Source organism: Phyllostomus hastatus, unplaced genomic scaffold, assembly GCF_019186645.2.
Source record: "Phyllostomus hastatus isolate PE091 unplaced genomic scaffold, TTU_PhHast_1.1 phas_scaffold_21, whole genome shotgun sequence".
Taxonomy (NCBI): Eukaryota; Metazoa; Chordata; class Mammalia; order Chiroptera; family Phyllostomidae; genus Phyllostomus; species Phyllostomus hastatus.
This window is the reverse complement of record NW_025334017.1, coordinates 10,471,897-10,492,063: the sequence shown is the minus strand read 5'-3', so window position 1 is coordinate 10,492,063 and position 20,167 is coordinate 10,471,897. Positions and strand designations below refer to the sequence as shown.

Genomic DNA, 20,167 nt, shown 5'->3' with positions numbered 1-20,167 from the left:
CATGGGTCATACCTATAAGTTATTTGGCTTCTACACTTCCTATATTATTCTTTTTTCTTTTTTTTTTTTTTTACGCCATTCTCAGGGAACTTATAGTCTTAATACTCAAAAACAATTTTTTAAAAAGATTTTATTTATTTTTAGAGAGGGAAGGGAGGGAGAAAGAGAGAGAGAAACATCAATGTGCGGTTGCTGGGGGTCATGGCCTATAACCCAGGCATGTACCCTGACTGGGAATTGAACCTGCGACACTTTGGTTCACAGCCCGCACTCAATCCACTGAACTACGCCAGCCAGGGCAAACTTCCTATATTATTCTTAACCTCCCCATCTATTTTCTACCCACCATTTATGCTACTTATTCTCTGCACCTTTTCCCCCTCTCTTCTCCCACTCCCCGATTATAACCCTCCATGTGAGCTCCATTTCTGTGATTCTGTTCCTGTTCCAGTTGTTTGCTTAGTTTGTTTTTGTGTTGTTCTTTTTTTAGATTTGGTTGTTAATAGCTGTGAGTTTGTTTGTCATTTTGCCATTCATATTTTTGATGTTCTTTTTCTTAGGTAAGTTCCTTTTACATTTCATATAACAAGGGCTGGGTGATGGTGAAATCCTTTAACTTGACCTTATATGGGAAGCACTTTATCTGCCCTTCCATTCTAAATGATAGCTCTGCTAGATAGAGCAATCTTGGATGTAGGTCCTTGCCTTTCATGACTTTGAATACTTCTTTCCAGCCCATTCTTGTTTGCAAGGTTTCTTTTAAGAAATCAGCTGATAGTCTAATGGGAACTCCTTTGTAGGTGATTGTCTCCTTTTCTCTTGCTGCTTTTCAGATTCTCTCCTTATCTTTAATCTTGGATAAAGTAATCATGATGTACCTTGGCGTGTGCTTCTTTGGGACTCTCTGAGCTTCCTGGACTCCCTGAAAGTCTACTTCCTTTGCCAGATCAGGGAAGTTCTCCTTCATTATTTTTTTCAAACAAGTTTTCGATTTCTTGCTCTTCCTGTTCTCCTTCTGGCACCCCTATGATGCGGATGTTGGAATGTTTATGGTTGTCCCAGAGGTTCCTAAGCCTCTCCTCATTTTTTTTAATTCTTGTTTCTTTGCCATGTTCTGGTCGAATGTTTCTTTCTTTCTTCTCCAGACCATTGATTTGAGTCCTGGTTGGTTCCCTGTACATTTTCCTTTATTTCACTTTTCATAGCCTTCATTGTGTTTCCTCTAATTTGCAACCATATTCAACCAATTCTGTGAGCACCCTTATTACCAGTGTTTTGAACTCTGCATCTGATAGGTTGGCTATCTCTTCGTGGCTCAGTTGTATTTTTTCTGGAGCTTTGGTCTGTTCTTTCATTTGGGCCTTTTTTTTTTTTTTTTTGCCTTGGCACACCTGTTATGTAATAAGGGGTGGAGCCTTGGGTGGGTTCACCAGGGTGGGACAACCCACATCCCTGCATTACGGTGCTGTCTGTGGGGGAGGGGACCAAGAGGGAACAGTGTCGCTTGCTGCAATCCCTGCCAGTTTTCAGTCACTTCCCCCACTACCCACAATCAAACTGGGCCCTTCTGGTGCTGATTCCTGGGTGGGTGGGCTTGTACATTCTAGGATCTTGCGGGTCTCTCCAGTGAGCTCTCCTGTGAGGCTGAGAGTTTCTCCCACCACCTCAACCCTTACAGGTTTTCTTAGTCAGAGGTGTTGAGGCTTTATTTCCCCATACTGGAACCCTGGTTTTTTTGTGGTCGGTCTTGCTTTCCCCAGTTGTTCCCCCTGGTTTATCTGCTTGTGAATGTGGGACCGCCCAGTCCACAATCTGCCACCTTGCCCGCCCTGATCCTCTAGCCACCATCTTGCCGAGAGTCCTCTCTACCCGGCTGCCCTCTGCCCCTTCTGGTTTGGATGGATGTGTTTTCTTTAACTCCTTGGTTGTTGGATTTTATACAGTTCAATTTTCTGTTAGTTCTGGTTGTTTTTTGTTTTTAAATTTCTTGTTGTCCTTTTTTTGGTTGTGCAAGGAGGCACAGTTTGTCTGCCTATGCCTCCATTTTGGTCAGAAGTATTAAGTTTTCTTTTAAATACTTCATACTGATGATTGGACAGTGAAAATAGCATTGTACTTGAACTATTAGGATTATGTTCAAATATTATAGAACCATCATTTGTGTGCCATTGACATGCAGATGGGTTTGTCGTCTTATGAGCTACAGTTCACTTCTCTTCACCGCACCACCCCATGCGGATGACCATCACCTCTCCCCTGGACCTCTTGCAGCGGCCTCCTAACTGTCTACCCAGCCCCTAGCCCACCAAGCTATATTTGACCAAAACCAACTAAAGTTTTTCAGCAACTTGGGATTAGCTTTTGGGGTGAAGACAAATCACCTTTATGGGGCCTCCACTCTGGCTTTCTACTTTTCTGCATTCTAGTCTCCCTTGCTCTTCTTCTGGTTTCTTCTAGTCACTGTACTTGGCTTTGTCTGCTTCTTAGCCATCATGCCTTGTCCCATTATTTCAGCTCAGGGACAATTCAAAGAAGTCCCTCACCTCTTAACTAGGACATAGCTAGGCTTTGTTGGCAGTTCCTTAGGTCCTTTCCTGGCAACATCTCAGCTTCATTGCACTTGGTACAGTTGCAGACTTTGATAATGTAGACTGACTAAACTGTAAGCTTCACAAGGGCAGGAGCCATGTCTGTTTGTACACGACGACTATGCTCCTGGCATCTGGCACAGGAGGTGGTACATAGTAGTGACTTAATAAATACTTGCTGAATACTTGAATAAAAGTATCGTGAAAGGCTTTTTCTCTGCATCATGAAGGTGAGTGAATATAGACCCACTTTGCTGTTACAGAGCTCCCTCACAGCCAAGAGGAGACATGTTCCAATAATATTGTAATGTAAGCTACATTGCAGTTCGGGTTTGGAAAGAGTATACTTTTAATTGCTTGAAAATGTACTGTTCAACTGGCCTTTGTTAATAAGTTCCAAATGAGTGAATGGTAATGTTAAATAGCATGGACAGTGTTAGTGAAAGCCTTTAACATTCATACAGTAATCCTAGCCCTAAAGGAAATTAAAAGTTGAACAAATTCAGTATTAAAGTGGGAAAGATGGAATAAAATGTATTAATACCTTTAAATTCCAGGGCATCACGTCTGTGAAGCTGGTCTAGGTAAAAGAAATGAGAAAAGTTTTAGTACTGCCAAACGTTTTTTGAAAGTTGTTTCAAAGCCCTGTCTTAGTGTGAACATTTGTAGAAGTGTGTGAGGCTGGCTCGAGACCTGTTTTGTCTCCATTTGTGGGGCTGTTAGGTCTGTCCTTACACCGTGTTTCCCTTTCCTCTTCCCCTGTTACTGACGCTGTTCTCCCCCAACCCTGGGTTGTGGCATTAAGCACGCGCTGGGTAAGTAGGCTGGCTGGCAGCGCATTCTCAGAGGAGTCAGGTGATTGTTGTTTGAAGGCAGCTGCTTGAGGTTCAAGGCAGTCAGTGTCCCCTCTCTTCTGCCTGAGGACAGCTGGTTATTCTCTAACTCCTAACAAGCCTTTCTTGCTCATTGCTCACTGGGGGAGGAGGGAGATTATGCTGCCAGCTTTTGATTGATCCAATGGGAATTACATTGATCTGGTGTCTGGCCTTGGTTCTTATCAAGTGGATCACCTCTAAGGTAGGCCATCTTTATTTTTAGGATTGTAACATTCAATCACTAGTGTTAATATTTGATAGAAATGAAATTACTAGTTGAGTTTCTTCTCCTTTTGCTTTGGTTTTTATTTCTCTGATTAAAAGAGCTGTGAGGTTTACTTCTCCACTGAAAAGCTGAAAATTACTGTGTGTGATGTTTATTCTTTTCCACCTTATTCCTCCTTGAGGGCTTTTTGTATGTCATCCCTTGGTATCATTCCTTTACAGAAGTTTTTCTGGTGAAAGCAGTTCAACTTTTAAGATATAAAAGTATTAAACAATTCAGATTCTTAGTGTGATTTTAAACATTCCTTTCTGGAGATAAATAATTTACTAATGCTTGTAAATTTAAAATAGTGTTGAGGATTTCTAAACAATCATAATATATAAACTTTTTAAAAAGTAAATACCATACCCTATCATGGTCTCTCTTAAGGTCTTGCTGTTGCTAAAATGTATGCCTTGCTTATAATATATTAAAAACATTTAAAATTAATATATATCCGTGTTCTTTCATTTGAATTCTGAATATCAGGTTTGAGCACTGCTTGTTACCATGCTAGCCATTTACCATCTGGATGAGGGTCTGAAGTAGGATATATTTAAAATTATACTACTCGAAATTACACTCACAATTTCATATGAAAGTGATTATGTCTTTGATCCATCCTGTAGCTTTTGTCTTCCTGTATTAAGAAATGGAAGAGATTTAACTTAAAATTTACAGGGAATCACTATTTGCCAAGCAACACAAAAGCTCCTGTATAGTTAAAGGTCTTTTTTTTTTTTAAGTATATTTTACTCATTATGTTATTACAGTTCTCCCAAAATTTTTCCCCTTTGCTCCCCTCCACGGCACCCCCCTTCCCTCCAGCACTCCCCCCCTTAGTTCATGTTCATGGGTTGTGCATTTAAGTTATTTGGCTTCTCCATTTCCTATACTATTCTTAACCTGCCCCTGTTTATTTTGTACTTACCAATTATGCTTCTTAATCCCAGCACTTTTTCCTCTATCTCTTCCCTTCCCCTCCCCACTGATATCCCTCCATATGGTCTCCATACCTGTGATTCTATTCTGTTCCTGTTCTGGTTTTTTGCTTACTTTGTTGGGGTTTTTTTGTTTGTTTGTTTGTTTGTTTAGGTTCAGTTGATAGTTCTGAATTTGTTGCCTTTTTAATGTTTATAGTTTTGATCTTTTTCTTATAACACCCTTTAACATGTCATGGCTTTAACATTTAGAATGGCTTGGTGATGATGAACTCCTTTTATCTTTACTTTGTCTGGGAAGCACTCTTATCTTCCCCTCAATTCTAAATGATAGCTTTGCTGGATAGAGTAATCTAGGTTGTAGGTCCTTGCTTTTCATCATTTTGAATACTTCCTGCCAGTCCCTTCTTGACTGCAAAGTTTCTTTTGAGAAATCAGCTGACAGTCTTATGGGAACTCCTTTGTAGGTAACTCTCTTCTTTTTCTCTTGCTGCTTTTAAGATTCTCTCTTTATCTTTAACCTTTGGCATTTTAATTATGATGTGTCTTGGTGTGGTCCTCTTTGGTTCCAACTTGTTTGGGATTTTCTGTGCTTCCTAAACTTACATGTCTATTTCCTTTGCCAAATCAGGGAAGTTGGGTTTTTTTTTTCCCATTATTTTTTCAAATAAGTTTTCAATTTCTTACTCTTCCTCTTCTCCTTCTGGCACCCCTATGATTCGGATGTTGGCACATTTGAAGATGTCTCAGAGTTGTCTTATACTATCCTTATTTTTTTTGAATTGTTGTTTCTTCTTTCTTTTCTGGCTGAATGTTTATTTCTTCTTTATGTTTCCAAATTATTGATTTGTATCCCGGTTTCCTTCCCTTTATTGTTGATACCCTGTAGGTTTTTCTTTACTTCACTTAATGTAACCTTCATTTCTTCCTTTATGGTGTTGCCATACTCAATGAGTTCTTTGAGCATCCTGATCACCAGTGTTTTGAACTCTGCACCTGGTAGGTTGGCTCTCTCCATTTTGTTTAGTTCTTTTTTGGGCATAGTATTATGTTCTTTCATTTGGGCTATATTTCTTTGTCTCCTCAATTTGACAGCTTCCCTGGGTTTGCCTCTGTATATTAGGTAGAGGTGCTTTGACTCCGTGTATTAATAGCGTGGCCTACTGTAGAAAAGGCACCCATCTGGATGAATATAGTTCTTTCATACAGTTCAATTTTCTGACAGTTCTGGGTGTTATTTGTTTTGAGATTGAGTTACTGAAGAACTTTCTGAAAGAAATACAACATACTCATTTTTTAAAAAATTTGTATGTGTTGTAAATTAAGAATTGATTTTGTTGCACTGATAGCTATTTACTCATTTTAGAGGATTAGCTTACCATGTTATTAAATGAAGGTTAAAATTAATTAACTTAATTGAATTGTGGATGATTTTGGAGACTTTACTTTTTTAGAACCATCAACAAATTAAATTTTTAAGTAAAATGAGTGCTAATATTTTGTGATTTTTTTAAAGTATATTATAGGGAATGAGAGTGGGTGAAGGATACTATTCAGTGGATCAGTGCAATCTTCGACTAGGTACTCAAACATGAGCATGTTTTTTTTGCATATACAAAATGAATATACTCTGAAAAAGCTCATTTTACCGTGTCAGAGAAAACTGCTTTTGGAACCTTGGCTAGGCTTCATCTTTTGTGGTATGTTACTATTTTTTGGTAATGCTACCAAAAAAATTTTATTTTGTGCTACTGCATCTAAAGCACTGACATTCAGTTTACTGATCAGCAAATCTAGGCCAATATAACTGACCTCAGAGATTTTATGTGGATTGTGAGATTTTGTATGAGTACACCTGGGAAATGATTTCTTCTGGCACAGAGTAGGAGGGAGCTCAGCAAGTGTTAGTTAATGTATTCTATTTTTACCACATCAGGGAAATGCACATTCTTTTTCACAATAATCATTTTAGTGGAAACTTAAACAAGATGAAAGCAATAGCACTTAAAATACCTTTAGTCAATTTTAAAATGTGTTTGTCTTTAAAAGTTATATATTAACTAAGCCCGGGACCAACTTTTATACCTTTTGCCATTTATCTTGTAAGTCAAATCTTGTGGAAGAGTGACTCACCCTGATTCAAGATAGCGAGAGTCTTCCTGGGGCCACTCAAAACTCCTGTTAGTGGCAGTGGATCATTTGGAACCTTACAGTTTAGTTTGTTTGCACTGTGGCTGTCAGTTTCTGATTAGCTCAGCCTTGCCCGTGTTTTGACCTGTACTAATTTGCTTTACAAGTTGTTCCCAGGATGGCTAAATTAGAAAAGTCACGAGTAGAAGCCTCTCAGTTATTTCCATTCACTGGTGAGGCGGAGTGGGAATGTGCATGATAGCTCGGAGTGTTTTATGACTGACAGTGTGACAAAGGAATCTGGCTAAATTTGTTTTACTATTTGTGTTAAAAAGTATTAAAATAGGATTTTACTAGTATAAGACTTTTAAAATGGTAACATTAAAAGTATGTTAAGTCTGTGCTGCAGTGTTGGTGTATAAAGCACATATAAAATTCTTAAAAATACTAACATGGAAATCAAACTTTTATTTTTATAATTTATAGTATTTTTTCCAAAATTAGTTACTTTAGATTATTCTACTTAAATTGCTTAGAGAAAGTTTAATATTCATTTTAATCTTGGTCCATGATGTGATGAATGAATGAATTGAATTATCACTCAGAATTTATTCATTAATGTGTTCAGATACATACCCTTTAAATCCATTCTTAAAAATATTTTGTCTCATTTGGATTTATAAGACTTGTGTCTTGTGGTTTAGTATAGCATTTAAGCTAAGTATTTGCAAACCACAATTACTCAAATCAGTAATGAATAGAATAATTTGAATATTTTGCAATCCCTGTATAACTTGTTGATATATATTTAAAATTCTACCCTTTTAACAAGTTTTGATTATGATTAATGCAAACCCTATAATTTTAATATCTAAATTAATGCCTCTATAAATAAGACTAAAGTGATTATCCTAAAATAAATTTAGTATGTCATAGTTATAATCTATACTATGTTTATTACTCATTTTTTTACTTACAGTATTTTATTTAACAGAACTGCTACTAGTCTTTCTCAATGTGTAATACGTGAAGTGGTAAATGAGGTTTTATCTTCCAAATTTGTGGCTGTTTTAGTAAGTACCCATCTTACATTAAAAAAGAAGTCAACAACATTTCTTAGGGAACACTGTTAGAGATAATCGGTTAAAATTTGTTTTAACAAGCTATTATCCAAGTTATTATTGGGCACTAGCAGGTTGATAGATGTTGACATGACAAGGTGTTTATTACATAATGATATCTGTAGCCTTAGTAGTATGACCTAGCTGATAGAAATATTTGTTTCCACATAATTTGCTTTCCAGGCTTCAAGGTTTTCCACTAATATGGTAGTATTAAGGGAGGCCTGTAATACAATATGCTAAGTATCTTTGGAGTGAGGATTGGAACAGCAGGTGTGAGTGGTGTCTTTCCATACCAAGTGATTAAAGTGACTGTTTGCTCCAGAATAAATGGTTTACCATGAAACACTGCAGGAGGCTTCCTTAGGATATTGTGTTGGGGAAAGATGTGTTATGCATGATGCTGCCAGGAGTGTGTTCTGTATGATTTAATGCCTTGGGATTTGAGACCATGCTTTTCTTCGTATTTTTTATAGTAGATTCTTATTAGACTTTTTAACTTGATTTATTTAGTGAATATGTAACTACACATGCTCCAAAGTTCAGAAGCTATACATTGGAAAGTCCTCCTACCTCTGTGTTTGCCTCCTCCTTAGAGGCAACCAGTGTTGAAATCAGATTTTTTTTTTTGAAACTTTTGTTTCTTTTTTTATGTCATGAACTTTTTTGTGTATTTTTGTTTTAAGGATACATGAAATCCTATAAGAATTTAATTGGTAGTTTTCATTTAAATGGTAAAGAGATAACAATGATTTGGGAGTTGTTTTGCATACTAAATCCAAACGAGCTCTAAGTAAATTTTCTAGATGAATGCTGATGAGTTGTAAATCTTATGCCAGAGTTTTGTGAGGGAAGAAGTTCAGTCTAATATGTAAAATGAGAACTCACTGCTTTAATGTGTATTTCTTTTGTTAAATAAAGTTAAACATTCTTTCTTGTTTACTGGCTATTCATCATTTACTAGTTGATTTATGAGGCACTTTTTAGGCTATACTGAAGTAGGGGGAAATTAGCCCATTGCCATCTGTTGAATTCATTTTTCTTTCTTTTTTTTAAGATTTTATTTATTGATTTTTAGAAAGAGGGGAAGGGAGGAAGAAAAAGAGGGAGAGAAACATCAATGTGTGGTTGCCTCTCGTGCACCCCCCCACTAGGGACTAGGCCTGCAACCCAGGCATGTGCCGTGACTGGGAATTGAACTGGTGACCCCATGGTTTGCAGGCTGGTGCTCAATCCATTGAGCCATACCAGCCAGAGCTGAATTCATTTATCTTGGTTTGAGATTTGTCACTTTGTTTATGATATATTTTACCATATATAATTTAACTTTTTTTTAACCTCTGACCCAAAGATGAGGGAGGGAGGGAGGTGGGGGGAGGAGGGGAGGGAGAGAGAGAGACATCAATCACTTGCCTCTAGTTATGTGCTCCAGCTGGGGATCTAACCTCCAATCTAGGTATGTGCCCTGACCAGGGATCAATCCTGCAACCAACCTTTTGGTGTACATGGTGACACTCCAACCAACCATGCCACTCAGCGAGGACTAATTTAACTTTTAAGTGGCCGAAGTGATCCATGTTCATGACTTCTGGATTTTATAGGAAAGTTAGCCTTTCCTATTTAAGAATTTTTAATGTCATTTTTCCCTTTTTTTAAATATTAAAAATTTTACTTATTGATTTGAGAGAGAGAGGAAATGGAGACAGAGAAAGAGAGACAGACAGACAGACATTAATTTGTTGTTCTACTTGTTTATACATTCATTGGTTGATTCTTGTATGCTCCCTGACTGGGAGTTGAATGTGAAACTTGGCATATTGGAATGCCACTCCAACAAACTGAGCTACCTGGTTGGGTCCATATATTTTTCTAATATTTTTATGCCTTAGTTTTTACTTATAAATTTTTATTCCATGTATAATTTATTTTAGTGAGAGGGTAATAATAGAGCTTTATATTTTTCCAGGTAAAAACTACTTAATCTTACATTTTTTAAATTAAATAGTATTTTCCCCACAGATTTTAAATCCTATACTTATCATATACAGAATTACTGTATATTTTTTTGGATTTGATCCTAGATTTTGCATTGACTGGATTGTATATTTCTTTGTAGTGTCTACACTACTTTATTAATAGCTCATGGCACTAGTTCTGTTTATTACTATTTTTTTAAGAATTTGGTAACCTGTTTATTCAACAATATTATCACTTTTGGTGCACTAGACACTATTCTAAATGTTGGGGTTTCTTGTAGATCTGGGGCTACAGCAGTGAACAAAGTCTCTGCCTCTACAGTGTGTAGCATCTAGTAGGTGATTAGGTTAATTTTATCTTGTAAGTTTTTAATTGGTCTTTATATCAGTGCTATTCATTAATTTATTTCCAGTGAATCATTTAATCATTTATTTACCAGATATTTATTTAGAATCTACTAAATAAAAACTAGGATTTTATGGGGCCAGGAGTACAGTGATGAATAGTTCTTGCTTTTGTGGAGGTTTTTTTTTGTTTGTTTGTTTGTTTTTTACTTCCATCAACTTTTATTGAACAGTAAAACTTCAAAATAAAAATTTTTGGATGTTTTTTTAAATATATTTTATTGATTATGCTATTACAGTTGTCCCATTTCCCCCTTCACTCCCCTCCACCCTGTATACCCTCTCCCACCCACATTCCCCCCTTTAGTTCATGTCTGTGTGTCATACTTATAAGTTCTTTAGCTTCTACATTTCCCATACTAATCTTACCCTCCCCCTATCTATTTTCAACCTACCATCTATGCTACTTATTCTCTGTACATTTTCCCCCTCTCTCCTCCTCCCACTCCCCTGTTGCTAACCCTCCATGTGATCTCCATTTCTGTGCTTCTGTTCCTGTTCTAGTTGTTTGCTTAGTTTCTTTTGGTTTGGCTTTAGGTGTGGTTATTAGTAATTGTGAGTTTGCTGTCCTTTTACTATACATGGGTTTTTTTTTTATCGTCTTAGATAAGTCCCTTTAACATTTCATAAAATAAGGGCTTGGTGATGATGAACTCCTTTAATTGACCTTATCTGAAAAGCACTTTATCTGCCCTTCCATTCTAAATGAAAGCTTTGCTGGATAGAGTAATCTGGGATATAGGTCCTTGTCTTTCATGACTTGGAATATTTCTTTCCAGCCCCTTCTTGCCTGTAAGGTCTCTTTTGAGAAATCAGCTGACAGTCTGATGGGAACTCCTTTGTAGGTGACTGTCCCCTTATCTTTTGCTGCTTCTAGGATTCTCTCCTTCATTTTTACCTTGGCTAATGTAATTGTGATGTGCCTTCCTGTGCTTCTTCTTGGGTCCAACTTCTTTGGGGCTCTGAGCCTCCTGGATTTCCTGGAAGTCTATTTCCTTTGCCAGAATGGGGAAGTTCTCCTTTATTATTTGTTCAAATACGTGTTCAGTCTGTTGCTTTTCCTCTTCCCCTTCTGGTACCCCTATAATTCAGATGTTGGAATGTTGAAAGATGCCCTGGAGGTTCCTAAGCTTCTCCTCATTTTTTTGAATTCTTATTTCTCCATTCTTTCCTGTTTGGTTGTTTTTTTCTTCCTTCTGGTCCACTCTATTGTTTTGAGTCCCAGTTTTCTTCCCATCACTATTGGTTCTCTGTGCATCTTCCTTCATCTCTTTTATGGTAACCTGCATTTTTGCATCTAATGTTGCACCCAAAATCAACCAATTCTGTGAGCTTCCTGATCACCAGTGTTTTGAACTGTGCATCTGATAAATTGGCTATCTCTTGGTCGCTTAAAATGATGAGTCCTGGGGCATTGATCTGTTCTTCTGTTTGAGACATGTCTCTCTCTCTCTCTTTTTTTTTTTTTTTTTGGTCTGGTCACTCCTGTTATGGTGAGGGGCGGAGCCTTAGGTGTTCACCAGGGCTGGGCACCCCAGTCGCTAGATTGTGACGTTGTATGCAGGGGCAAGGGCGGGGGTGGGGGGGAACAATGGCGGTAGCTCCATTCTCCTGGATCTCAGTCCCTTCTCTGGGATCCTGGGTTGCGCGCTCTGCCCTGGTCCACAATCTCGACTTCACTGGGTCTTCCAGCTGCCGCTTGCGTACTCAGGGTTGACCTGCTGCAATCTTGCATGCCCCAGATGCCTTACGTGCCCCCGGTTGCCTTATGCACCCAGTTCTCCCTGTTCTCCACGCACCGCGACCCGCGCCTGGCTGCTCCTTTCAGCCCCTTCTACCGGTCTGGACGAACGGGTCTACTTCAACTTCTTGGCTTTCCAACTTCCATTCAGATAAATTCTCTGTCAGTTCTGGGTGTCATTCTGCCTCTAAATTGTTGTTGTTCTAATCTTGGTTGTGCGTGGAGGTACAGTGCGTCCACCTATGCCTCCATCTTGCCAGAAGTCTTGGAGTTTTCATTTTTGGAACAAACAAAGTAACATCAACTAGGTGCATGGAGGTATGGAGCTGTCGGAGAGGGTGACTCTTAGGTGACTTCAGATTTGGTAGTCTGGGAGTGCCTCTGTGGAGAGATGACACTTCATGTAGAATCTGAGAGATGAGAAGAGCAGTGAGGCAGTGATCCCGGACAGGGGAAACAGCAAGTGCGATGGCAGTACATTTGGGGAGGTTGAGGAAGAGCAAGGAGGCCAGGGAGGCTGGGTCATGGCGGTGAGAAGACCATGAGAGGCAAGCAGACCATGGAGGCCTTTGGAAGTCAGAGCTTGGTGTTTGCCTTATTCCAAGTGTAGCAGAGAGCCATTGGAGGGTTTTGAGCAGTAGTTCAAATGGTCCCTTTTCTTTCGCGTGAAGAGTGGACTAGGGACCAAGAGATGCATCACAAAAACTGCCAGCAACCCATTGCAGACCAGGTGAGGAAGGGTGATACATGTGAAGGTAGAGTTGACAGAAGTGCTGAGGGTGTTTCAGCTCCTATAATTTTTGGTTTTAGTAATTACATCTTAAATTTGCAATATTTGCTTTTAGTTGTAATAGCTTCATTGATTTATAATTCTCATACTATACAATTCACCTATCTAAAGTGTATAATTCAGTGATTTTGAGTATATTCAGAGTGATGCAGTTGTGACCACAATTAATTTTAGAGTATTTTCATCACTGCAGAAAGAAACCATGTTCCCATTCACTCTCCATTTCCTGCCAGCTCTTCCAGCTCTAGGCAACCACCAGTGTACTTTCTGTTTGTGTGTGGATTTGCCTGTTTTGGACATCTCGTGTAAATGGAACCATATACTGTGTGGCGTTTTGTGGCTGGCCCCTTTTACTCAACATAATGTTCTTAAGGCTCATCTGTGTTATATAATGTATCAGTATTCATTCCTTTTTACGTGTGGATAATACTCCATTGTGTGGCTATACTACATTTTATCTATCCATTCGTTAGTTGTTCATGGACATTTGGTTGTTTCCAATATGGAGCTGTTATGAATAATGTTGCAAGATACATTTTTATACTTGTTTATTTTTAAACATAAAATATATTTTAAAATCTTTCTATCAGCGGCAACCTGTTTTTATTTTTTAATAAATTCAGTGTCTTTACAAATCTCTTTGAGTTACTTTACATTACAAATCTCTTTACATTACTTTTTCTAATTCTCTTATTTCTTGCTAGTCTCTGGGCCATTTGGTTTTTTATTTTATTCCATTTGTTTTTAGCTAATGACTTTCTCCAGATATCTGATGGTTCTTATTTCTATGCTTATTCAGTCATGTTTAAAGGAAAGGAATGGTAAAGCAGCTGAGCCATATGTCTTCTTTAGTTCTCTTTCCTCTGCAGAAGATCTCTCACCAAGTGGGCTTATCTGACATACTTGGACAGTGAATTTCCGCCTACTGCATGTTCCTCACTCTGAATCCACTTGTATGGTAGTGCTTAACCATATTGTATTACAATTGTTTGTCCACCTTACAACTATGGAACAGATGCTATATCTAATTTCATTTTACATATCCAGCTTTTTTCCCCACTGCTTCACAAATAACAAATACATATTTGTTGAAATGAATTTTATATAATGTTTGTTATACATTAAAATGTGTGTGTGCTTTTTTTTAGAGACGTGGAGCCATTTCCTATGACAGTTCTGATCAGACTGCATTGTATATTCGTATGCTAGGTAAGCATTTCTATTTTGTACCAATATCAGTTAATTTTATTATCATCTACTGTTAATTGAAATAGAAATGTATTTCATTGGGTAGCTTTATTGAATGTACTGTTAATAAGACAGCATTTTAGTTATCGGTAATTGTGAAATCTGGTTTAATACCTGGGACTCTGTCACTAGTACCCAGTTTTAAATTGCATCCTGAGTGTTCTTCATAAAAACACCCCTAGATTTGTAGGGATGCTCAGTGCCAAATAGACATTCATGCTGACATAGACACAGATGAGGCCTTGAGGTACCCGGTCAGATAGATAGTCCTGTCACTGGAAGTAGTTTGTTCTAAGTTGATTGGCGAGGAGGACCATTTGTCTTCTAATCTCAGTTCTTAAATTTTTAACATATTACTTAAGTCCACAGAGTAAAATGAATTTTCACATGAGGTCTGTCCAGAAGGTATCCAGCCATGTAATATGAAAAATAGAGACAATTCTTGAAGAAGATATAAGATAACATTGTACATACCGCAATGATGCTTCAGTCCCCTTCAAAGTAGACACCTCGGGGCCTCATACAGCTCTCCTAGCACCTCTTCCACTGCTGAAAACACTGCAAAATCCTTTGTTGGAATCGCCATCAGCTGCCCCATCATATTTTCCTGAATCTCATCAACGGTCTGAAATCTCTTCCCTTTCAAAGGTGATTTCAGTTTTGGGAAAAGCCAGAAGTCACAGGGCACCAAATCTGGGCTGTTGGTGGACTGAGTCACCTGGGTGATTTGATGTTTCACAAAAAAACTCTGCATGAGATGTGATGCATGAGCAGGAGTGTTGTTGTGATGAGGCTGCCAATCACCAGTTGCCCACAGCTGTGTCTTCTGAATCATCCTAATAGTTTCTACAGAGGAACGTTTAAACTTAACGCAAAATTTGATGCATATTTGTTGCTCTACTCAGTCATTTTGAATGTGACAGCCACACAATGCACATGCTCACTCAATGTCATCTACTGCCCCCACTGACTAGTCACAGTGAAGTTGTCATTGTTCACACATGTGCATTCCAGTCCACTCTCCTTGGCTACATCGATGTCATGCAAACTGTTCTTGCGTTATATTAACAGTGATTGGACTTTTTCTGGACAGACCTCATTTATGTGTAGAATTTTCTTTCTCTGTCTCACTCTTTCTCTCTCTTTCTTTGCCAGATTATATCTTTACTCACACACTTTTCATGCCTTTTGTGTTGTTAAAAATGTACCATTAAGATTCCAATAGGCAGATTTGTTCATCTTTTCCTAGAGGTATCTTCCATGATGACTTTCCCCATGCTCAGCATTCTTCCCTAAATTCTATTATATTGAACATTCCTTATTCTTTGCCTACTGGTTTTTTTTTTTTGCCTTTTTCACTAATTTCTTCTCATACTCTAAGCCATAATGTTCCCCAGTTCTGTTTTTGCTCTTATCCTTGTTTCCCTCTTTAATTTACCTTGTATATCATGTCTTCCTCAGTTTTATTCTACTCTAGTACATATTTTTCCCCGTGAATGTTCATCCCTTTCCTCTTCACTGTGTCCATCTCTCTCCAAACCTATTCAGAATTATGCTGTCCTTAAAACAGAGCTTTAGACTCATTTTTAAAAACTTTTGAACATTTCCACATGGGTGTATATTGTGCACTTCACATTTAATATGTCTGTTAAACAAAAGATTTGTGTTCCCAAGGCTGTTCATTTTGCAGTCTTGCTATTCCAAGAAATAACTCCATTCTTTTGGTGTCATTCTTGACTCTTATTTCTTAAATACTCTATTTTATCAGCATGTCTTCTTGGCTGATACCTCCAAAATATAACCATAATTCTGCCACCCCAGTGCTGTTACCATCCAATCTAAGCCATCAATGATTTTTAACTCTCGTCACGTTGTTGCACATGAGAGCTCCAGAACTTACCTTGAATAACTGAAATATTATACCATTGACCAACATCTTCCCATGGCCTCTCCCTGCAAGCCATAGTCACTGCCTTTTGTTCATTGCACTCACACCATTGGTCTCTTCATCTACCTATGATTCTACTCAACTCTAGTCTACCCTGCCAGTGTAAGTCTTTTAAGACATCAGTTAAATCACTCTCATTCATATGTTCAGAATTCTTGCCCCCCCGCCCAAGAGTAGCAGCCAAAGCTATTATAATGGCCCACGAAGGCCCAGTGTGATTTGGCCCTGCTACTTCTCTGACCTCACCTCACCAGTCCTCTTCTCTTGCCTCACTCCAACCATGCTGACCTCTTTGCTTGACCTTAAATGTGCCAAGGATACTCCCATCTAAGGATATTTATACTTGCTCTTTTATTTTAATCCTCACCTGAGGATATATTTTTTGATTTTTTAGAAAGAGAGAGGAAGGCAGTGGTGGGAGGGTGGGAGCGAGAGAGAGAAATATCGATGTGAGAGAGAAACAGCCATCAGTTGCTTCCCATATGTGCCCTGACTGAGGACCGAACAGATAACTTAGGTATGTGCCCTGACCAGAGATCAAACCCATGACCTTTTGGTGCACAGGATGATGCTTAAACCAGCCAAGCCACAGAACCCCGGGCAATGCTTGATCTTTCTTACACCTGGAAACCTTTTCCTCCAGACAGCCCTATGGCTCATGGCCTCACTTCCTTCAGGTCTCTTCTCAAATGTCTCCTTTCAGTGAGGCCTTCTCTGACCACATCTACGAATCACTCTTATTCTACTCCTTCCTTCTGTTCATCTTACCTTGCTTTCGTTTTCTCCATGTTACCTATTGCCATCATTCATAGAATAAATTGTTTGTTTTCTTACTTGCCTCATTCCATGAAAGAATAAGCTTCATGAAGACTGGGGACTTTATGTATTTGCTTACTGCTGTGTTTCCCAAGCCTGAAGTGTGGTTGGGTGCTCAGTAAACATTTATTGTAGAGTGAAAGAATCATCATGTGAGAGAAGTGATTTATAGTTGGGGGATAGACTCGTGGTAGATGACATGAACCTTGAAAGAAATGATGGCCTTCCTGCGAGAAACAAAGAGTAGGCAGAAAGGCCTTTGAGGCACATAGAATTGCAAAAGCAGAGGGATAGGCACTGAAAGACTCAAAGTTTATGAACCTGGAGGCTATGGAAGTATAGTGGAGCCCACAGAGGGAGGCTTAAATCCTGACTCAACCTTTACACTGGCTTTGTGTCATGGGCTTGCTATTTCTCAAAATGTCAAGTTCCTGCATCTATAAAATAAGATAAAAATCCTGTCAGAATTGGTTAGAGAATTAAACAGAATAATGCCTGTAAGGCACAAAAAAGAGTATTGGACCTCTGGTTTGCACTGGTGCTGTGTGGAGAACTACATGTGAATGCCATAGGATACATGTAGAGATAGCACTGAACTTGTAAAGGCCCACCTGTAAGAGCCTGGCAAAGACCTTGGGAGGAGATTGATCCAATTAAACAAGGCAAAATCTTTAACATCTTAATTTTCTGTACATTTAAAGAAAATTGTAGGCTGTTGAACAATATGTAATGTATTTTCTCTTTGTTCATATTCCCTATAGCTCGTATAGTGCTAGGTACAAAGTGGACATTTCCTAAATATTTATGTCTTCCTGTGGCTTTTTAATGTTTTGTGATGAGGATTCTTTTAACTCCATCTGAGTAATAAGATACTAAGTTGAATTATCATACACTTGATTCATCTTTCAAAAGGCTAACTTTAAAATATAGATTATAATCATTACTGTAGAAGTAGATTTAAAAAAACTCCATGTAGCCTTACAACTCAGTACTAAAAATTTAGATAAATCAGCTCTTAACTACTTATTCCATATATATTAATTGTGGACCATTACTTATGAATATACCATATAGACCCTTCTTGCATATGGGAGCTTCTACCCAGATGGCATTCTTCTAAACTTATGTTTTATTTCTTATTCTGTCCAGGAGATGTACGCGTAAGGAGTCGAGCAGGATTTGAATCGGAAAGAAGAGGTTCTCATCCATATATTGATTTTCGTATTTTTCACAGTAAGTGTTGGCAGACCTGATATTTCTCAGATGTTGAGTAAACTTCAGATCTTTATAAAGTTACGTAATTTATCAAGGGAAAAAAATATAAGAGAAAACTGTATCCTGTTTCACATGTTTTAAAAACACTAGATCATCATAAATGACCCTTTATTTTGTAATTAGAAATATGGAAGCTGATGGTACTTTTCTTCTTTTTAATTGAAATGTGAAATTACTTTGGTACATTTTTTCTTTTAAAAATACATTTTTTTGTTTTTCAGAATTTAATTTTCAATTACAGTTTACATTTAAATTATTTTGTATTAGTTTCAGCTGTACAGCATAGTGGTTAAATAGTCATATACTTCATAAAGTGATCCACCCTATATGTCAGGCACCCACCTGGAACCATACGTAGTTATTATAGTATTATTGACTATATCCCCTATGCTGTACTTTACATCCCTGTGACTCTTTTGTGTCTCTCAATTTGTACTTCTTAATCCCTTCTCCTGTTTTGCCAAGCACCCAACTTCCCTCCCCCTCTCAGCCATCAGTCTGTTCTATGTATCTATGAGTCTGTTTCTAAAAATATATATTTTTAAATTTTTTCACTCCAAATGTTTTGTCTTCACTACTACAGAAGTTTTTGTGCAAATGACATTTTCTAAAGGTATTACATGTTTGTTTGTTTTTTAATTATATTTTATTGATTATACTATTATAGTTGTCCCAATTTTGCCCCCTTTGCACCCCTCCCCCCAGGACCTCTTACTCCCTCACGCAGTCCTCACACCTTGTTCATGTTTATGGGTCATGTGTGTAAGTTCTTTGGTTACTCTATTTCCTACACTGTACTTTGCTTCCCTATGGCCGTTCTGTAACTACCTATTAGTAATTCTTAATTCTCTCATCTCTTTGCCCATTTCCCCACACCCTCTCCCATTTGACAACCATCAAAACTCTCTGTATTTATGACTGTCTCTGTTCTTGTTTGCTTAGTTTTTTTTTAAAGATTTAATTGTTGATGGATATGTATTTTTGCCGTTTTTATGGTTCATAGTTCTGATTTTCTTTTTATTAAATAAGTTCCTTTAACATTTCTTATCATGGTTTGATGATGATTAACTCCTTTAGTTTTTTCTTGTCTGGGAAGCTCTTTGTCTGCTTTTCAATTCTAAATGCTATCTTTGCTGAGTAGAGCAATCTTAGCTGTAGGTCCCTGCTTTTCATGACTTTGAATATTTCTTGCCAGTCCCTTCTGTCCTGCAAAGTTTCTTTTGAGAAATCAGCTGATAGTCTTATGGAAACTCCCCTGTAGGTAACTGCTTTTCTCTTGCTGCTTTTAAGATTCTCTCCTTATTTTCAGCCTTTGGCATTTTATTATGATGGTGTTGGTGTGGGCCTTTATGGGTTCATCTTGTTTGGGACTTTCTGTGCTTCCTGGACTTCCTTGTATTTTTCCTTCACCAAATTAGGGAAGTTTTCTTTCATTATTTTTTCAAATAGATATCCAGTTTCTTGCTCTTTCTCTTCTTCTGGGACCCCTATGATGTGAATGTGGGACCTCTTGGAGTTGTCCCAGGGGCTGCTTATACTATCCTCATTTTTTTTGGACTCTTTTTTTCTTTTTGTTGTTTGATTGGTTGTTTTTTGCTTCCTTATGGCCCAAATCATTGATTCTCACCTTCATCCACTCTACTGTTATTTCCCTATAAATGGTTCTTTATGTCAGTGAGAATGTCCTTAATTTCTGACTGGATCTTTTTTATGCTGTTGATGTGCTTGCTAAGTCCCTTGAGCATTTTTATAGCCAATGTTTTGAACTCTGCATCTAATAGATTGCTTACCTCCATTTTGTTTTGTTATTTTTCTAGAGTTTTGATCTAGTCTTTCTTTTGGGCCATGTTTCTTTGTCTCCTCATTTTGGCAGCCTCCCTGTGTTGTTTCTGTGTTTTAGGTAGAGCTGTTTTGACTCTGTGTCTTGGTAGTGCAGCCTAATGTAGTAGGTGTCCTATAGGGTCCAGTGGCAGAGCCTTCCCTATCACCAAAGCTGGGTACTCGAGGTGTGCCCTTTTTGTGGGCAGAGTATACCCTCCTCTTGTTGA

At 38.0% G+C, this 20,167-nt stretch overlaps 1 protein-coding gene across 4 annotated transcripts in view; it reads left to right on the top strand.

Moving 5' to 3' along the window:
- The window catches only part of PDE7A (phosphodiesterase 7A), a 113,863-nt gene that overhangs the window by 48,523 nt on the left and 45,173 nt on the right, over positions 1 to 20,167 (top strand). For 3 of the 4 annotated variants that reach the window (XR_006788166.1, XR_006788165.1, XM_045861106.1), the window contains exons 2-3: positions 13,981 to 14,041; positions 17,994 to 18,077. Coding sequence is in view for 2 of the 4 variants with exons in the window: in XM_045861106.1 (XP_045717062.1) it covers positions 13,981 to 14,041; positions 17,994 to 18,077 (145 nt within the window). In the remaining 2 variants the exon portion in view is untranslated. Of the gene's footprint in view, positions 1 to 3,502; positions 3,666 to 13,980; positions 14,042 to 17,993; positions 18,078 to 20,167 lie in introns of those variants that run through there. The other variant, XM_045861107.1, reaches the window with a different exon arrangement.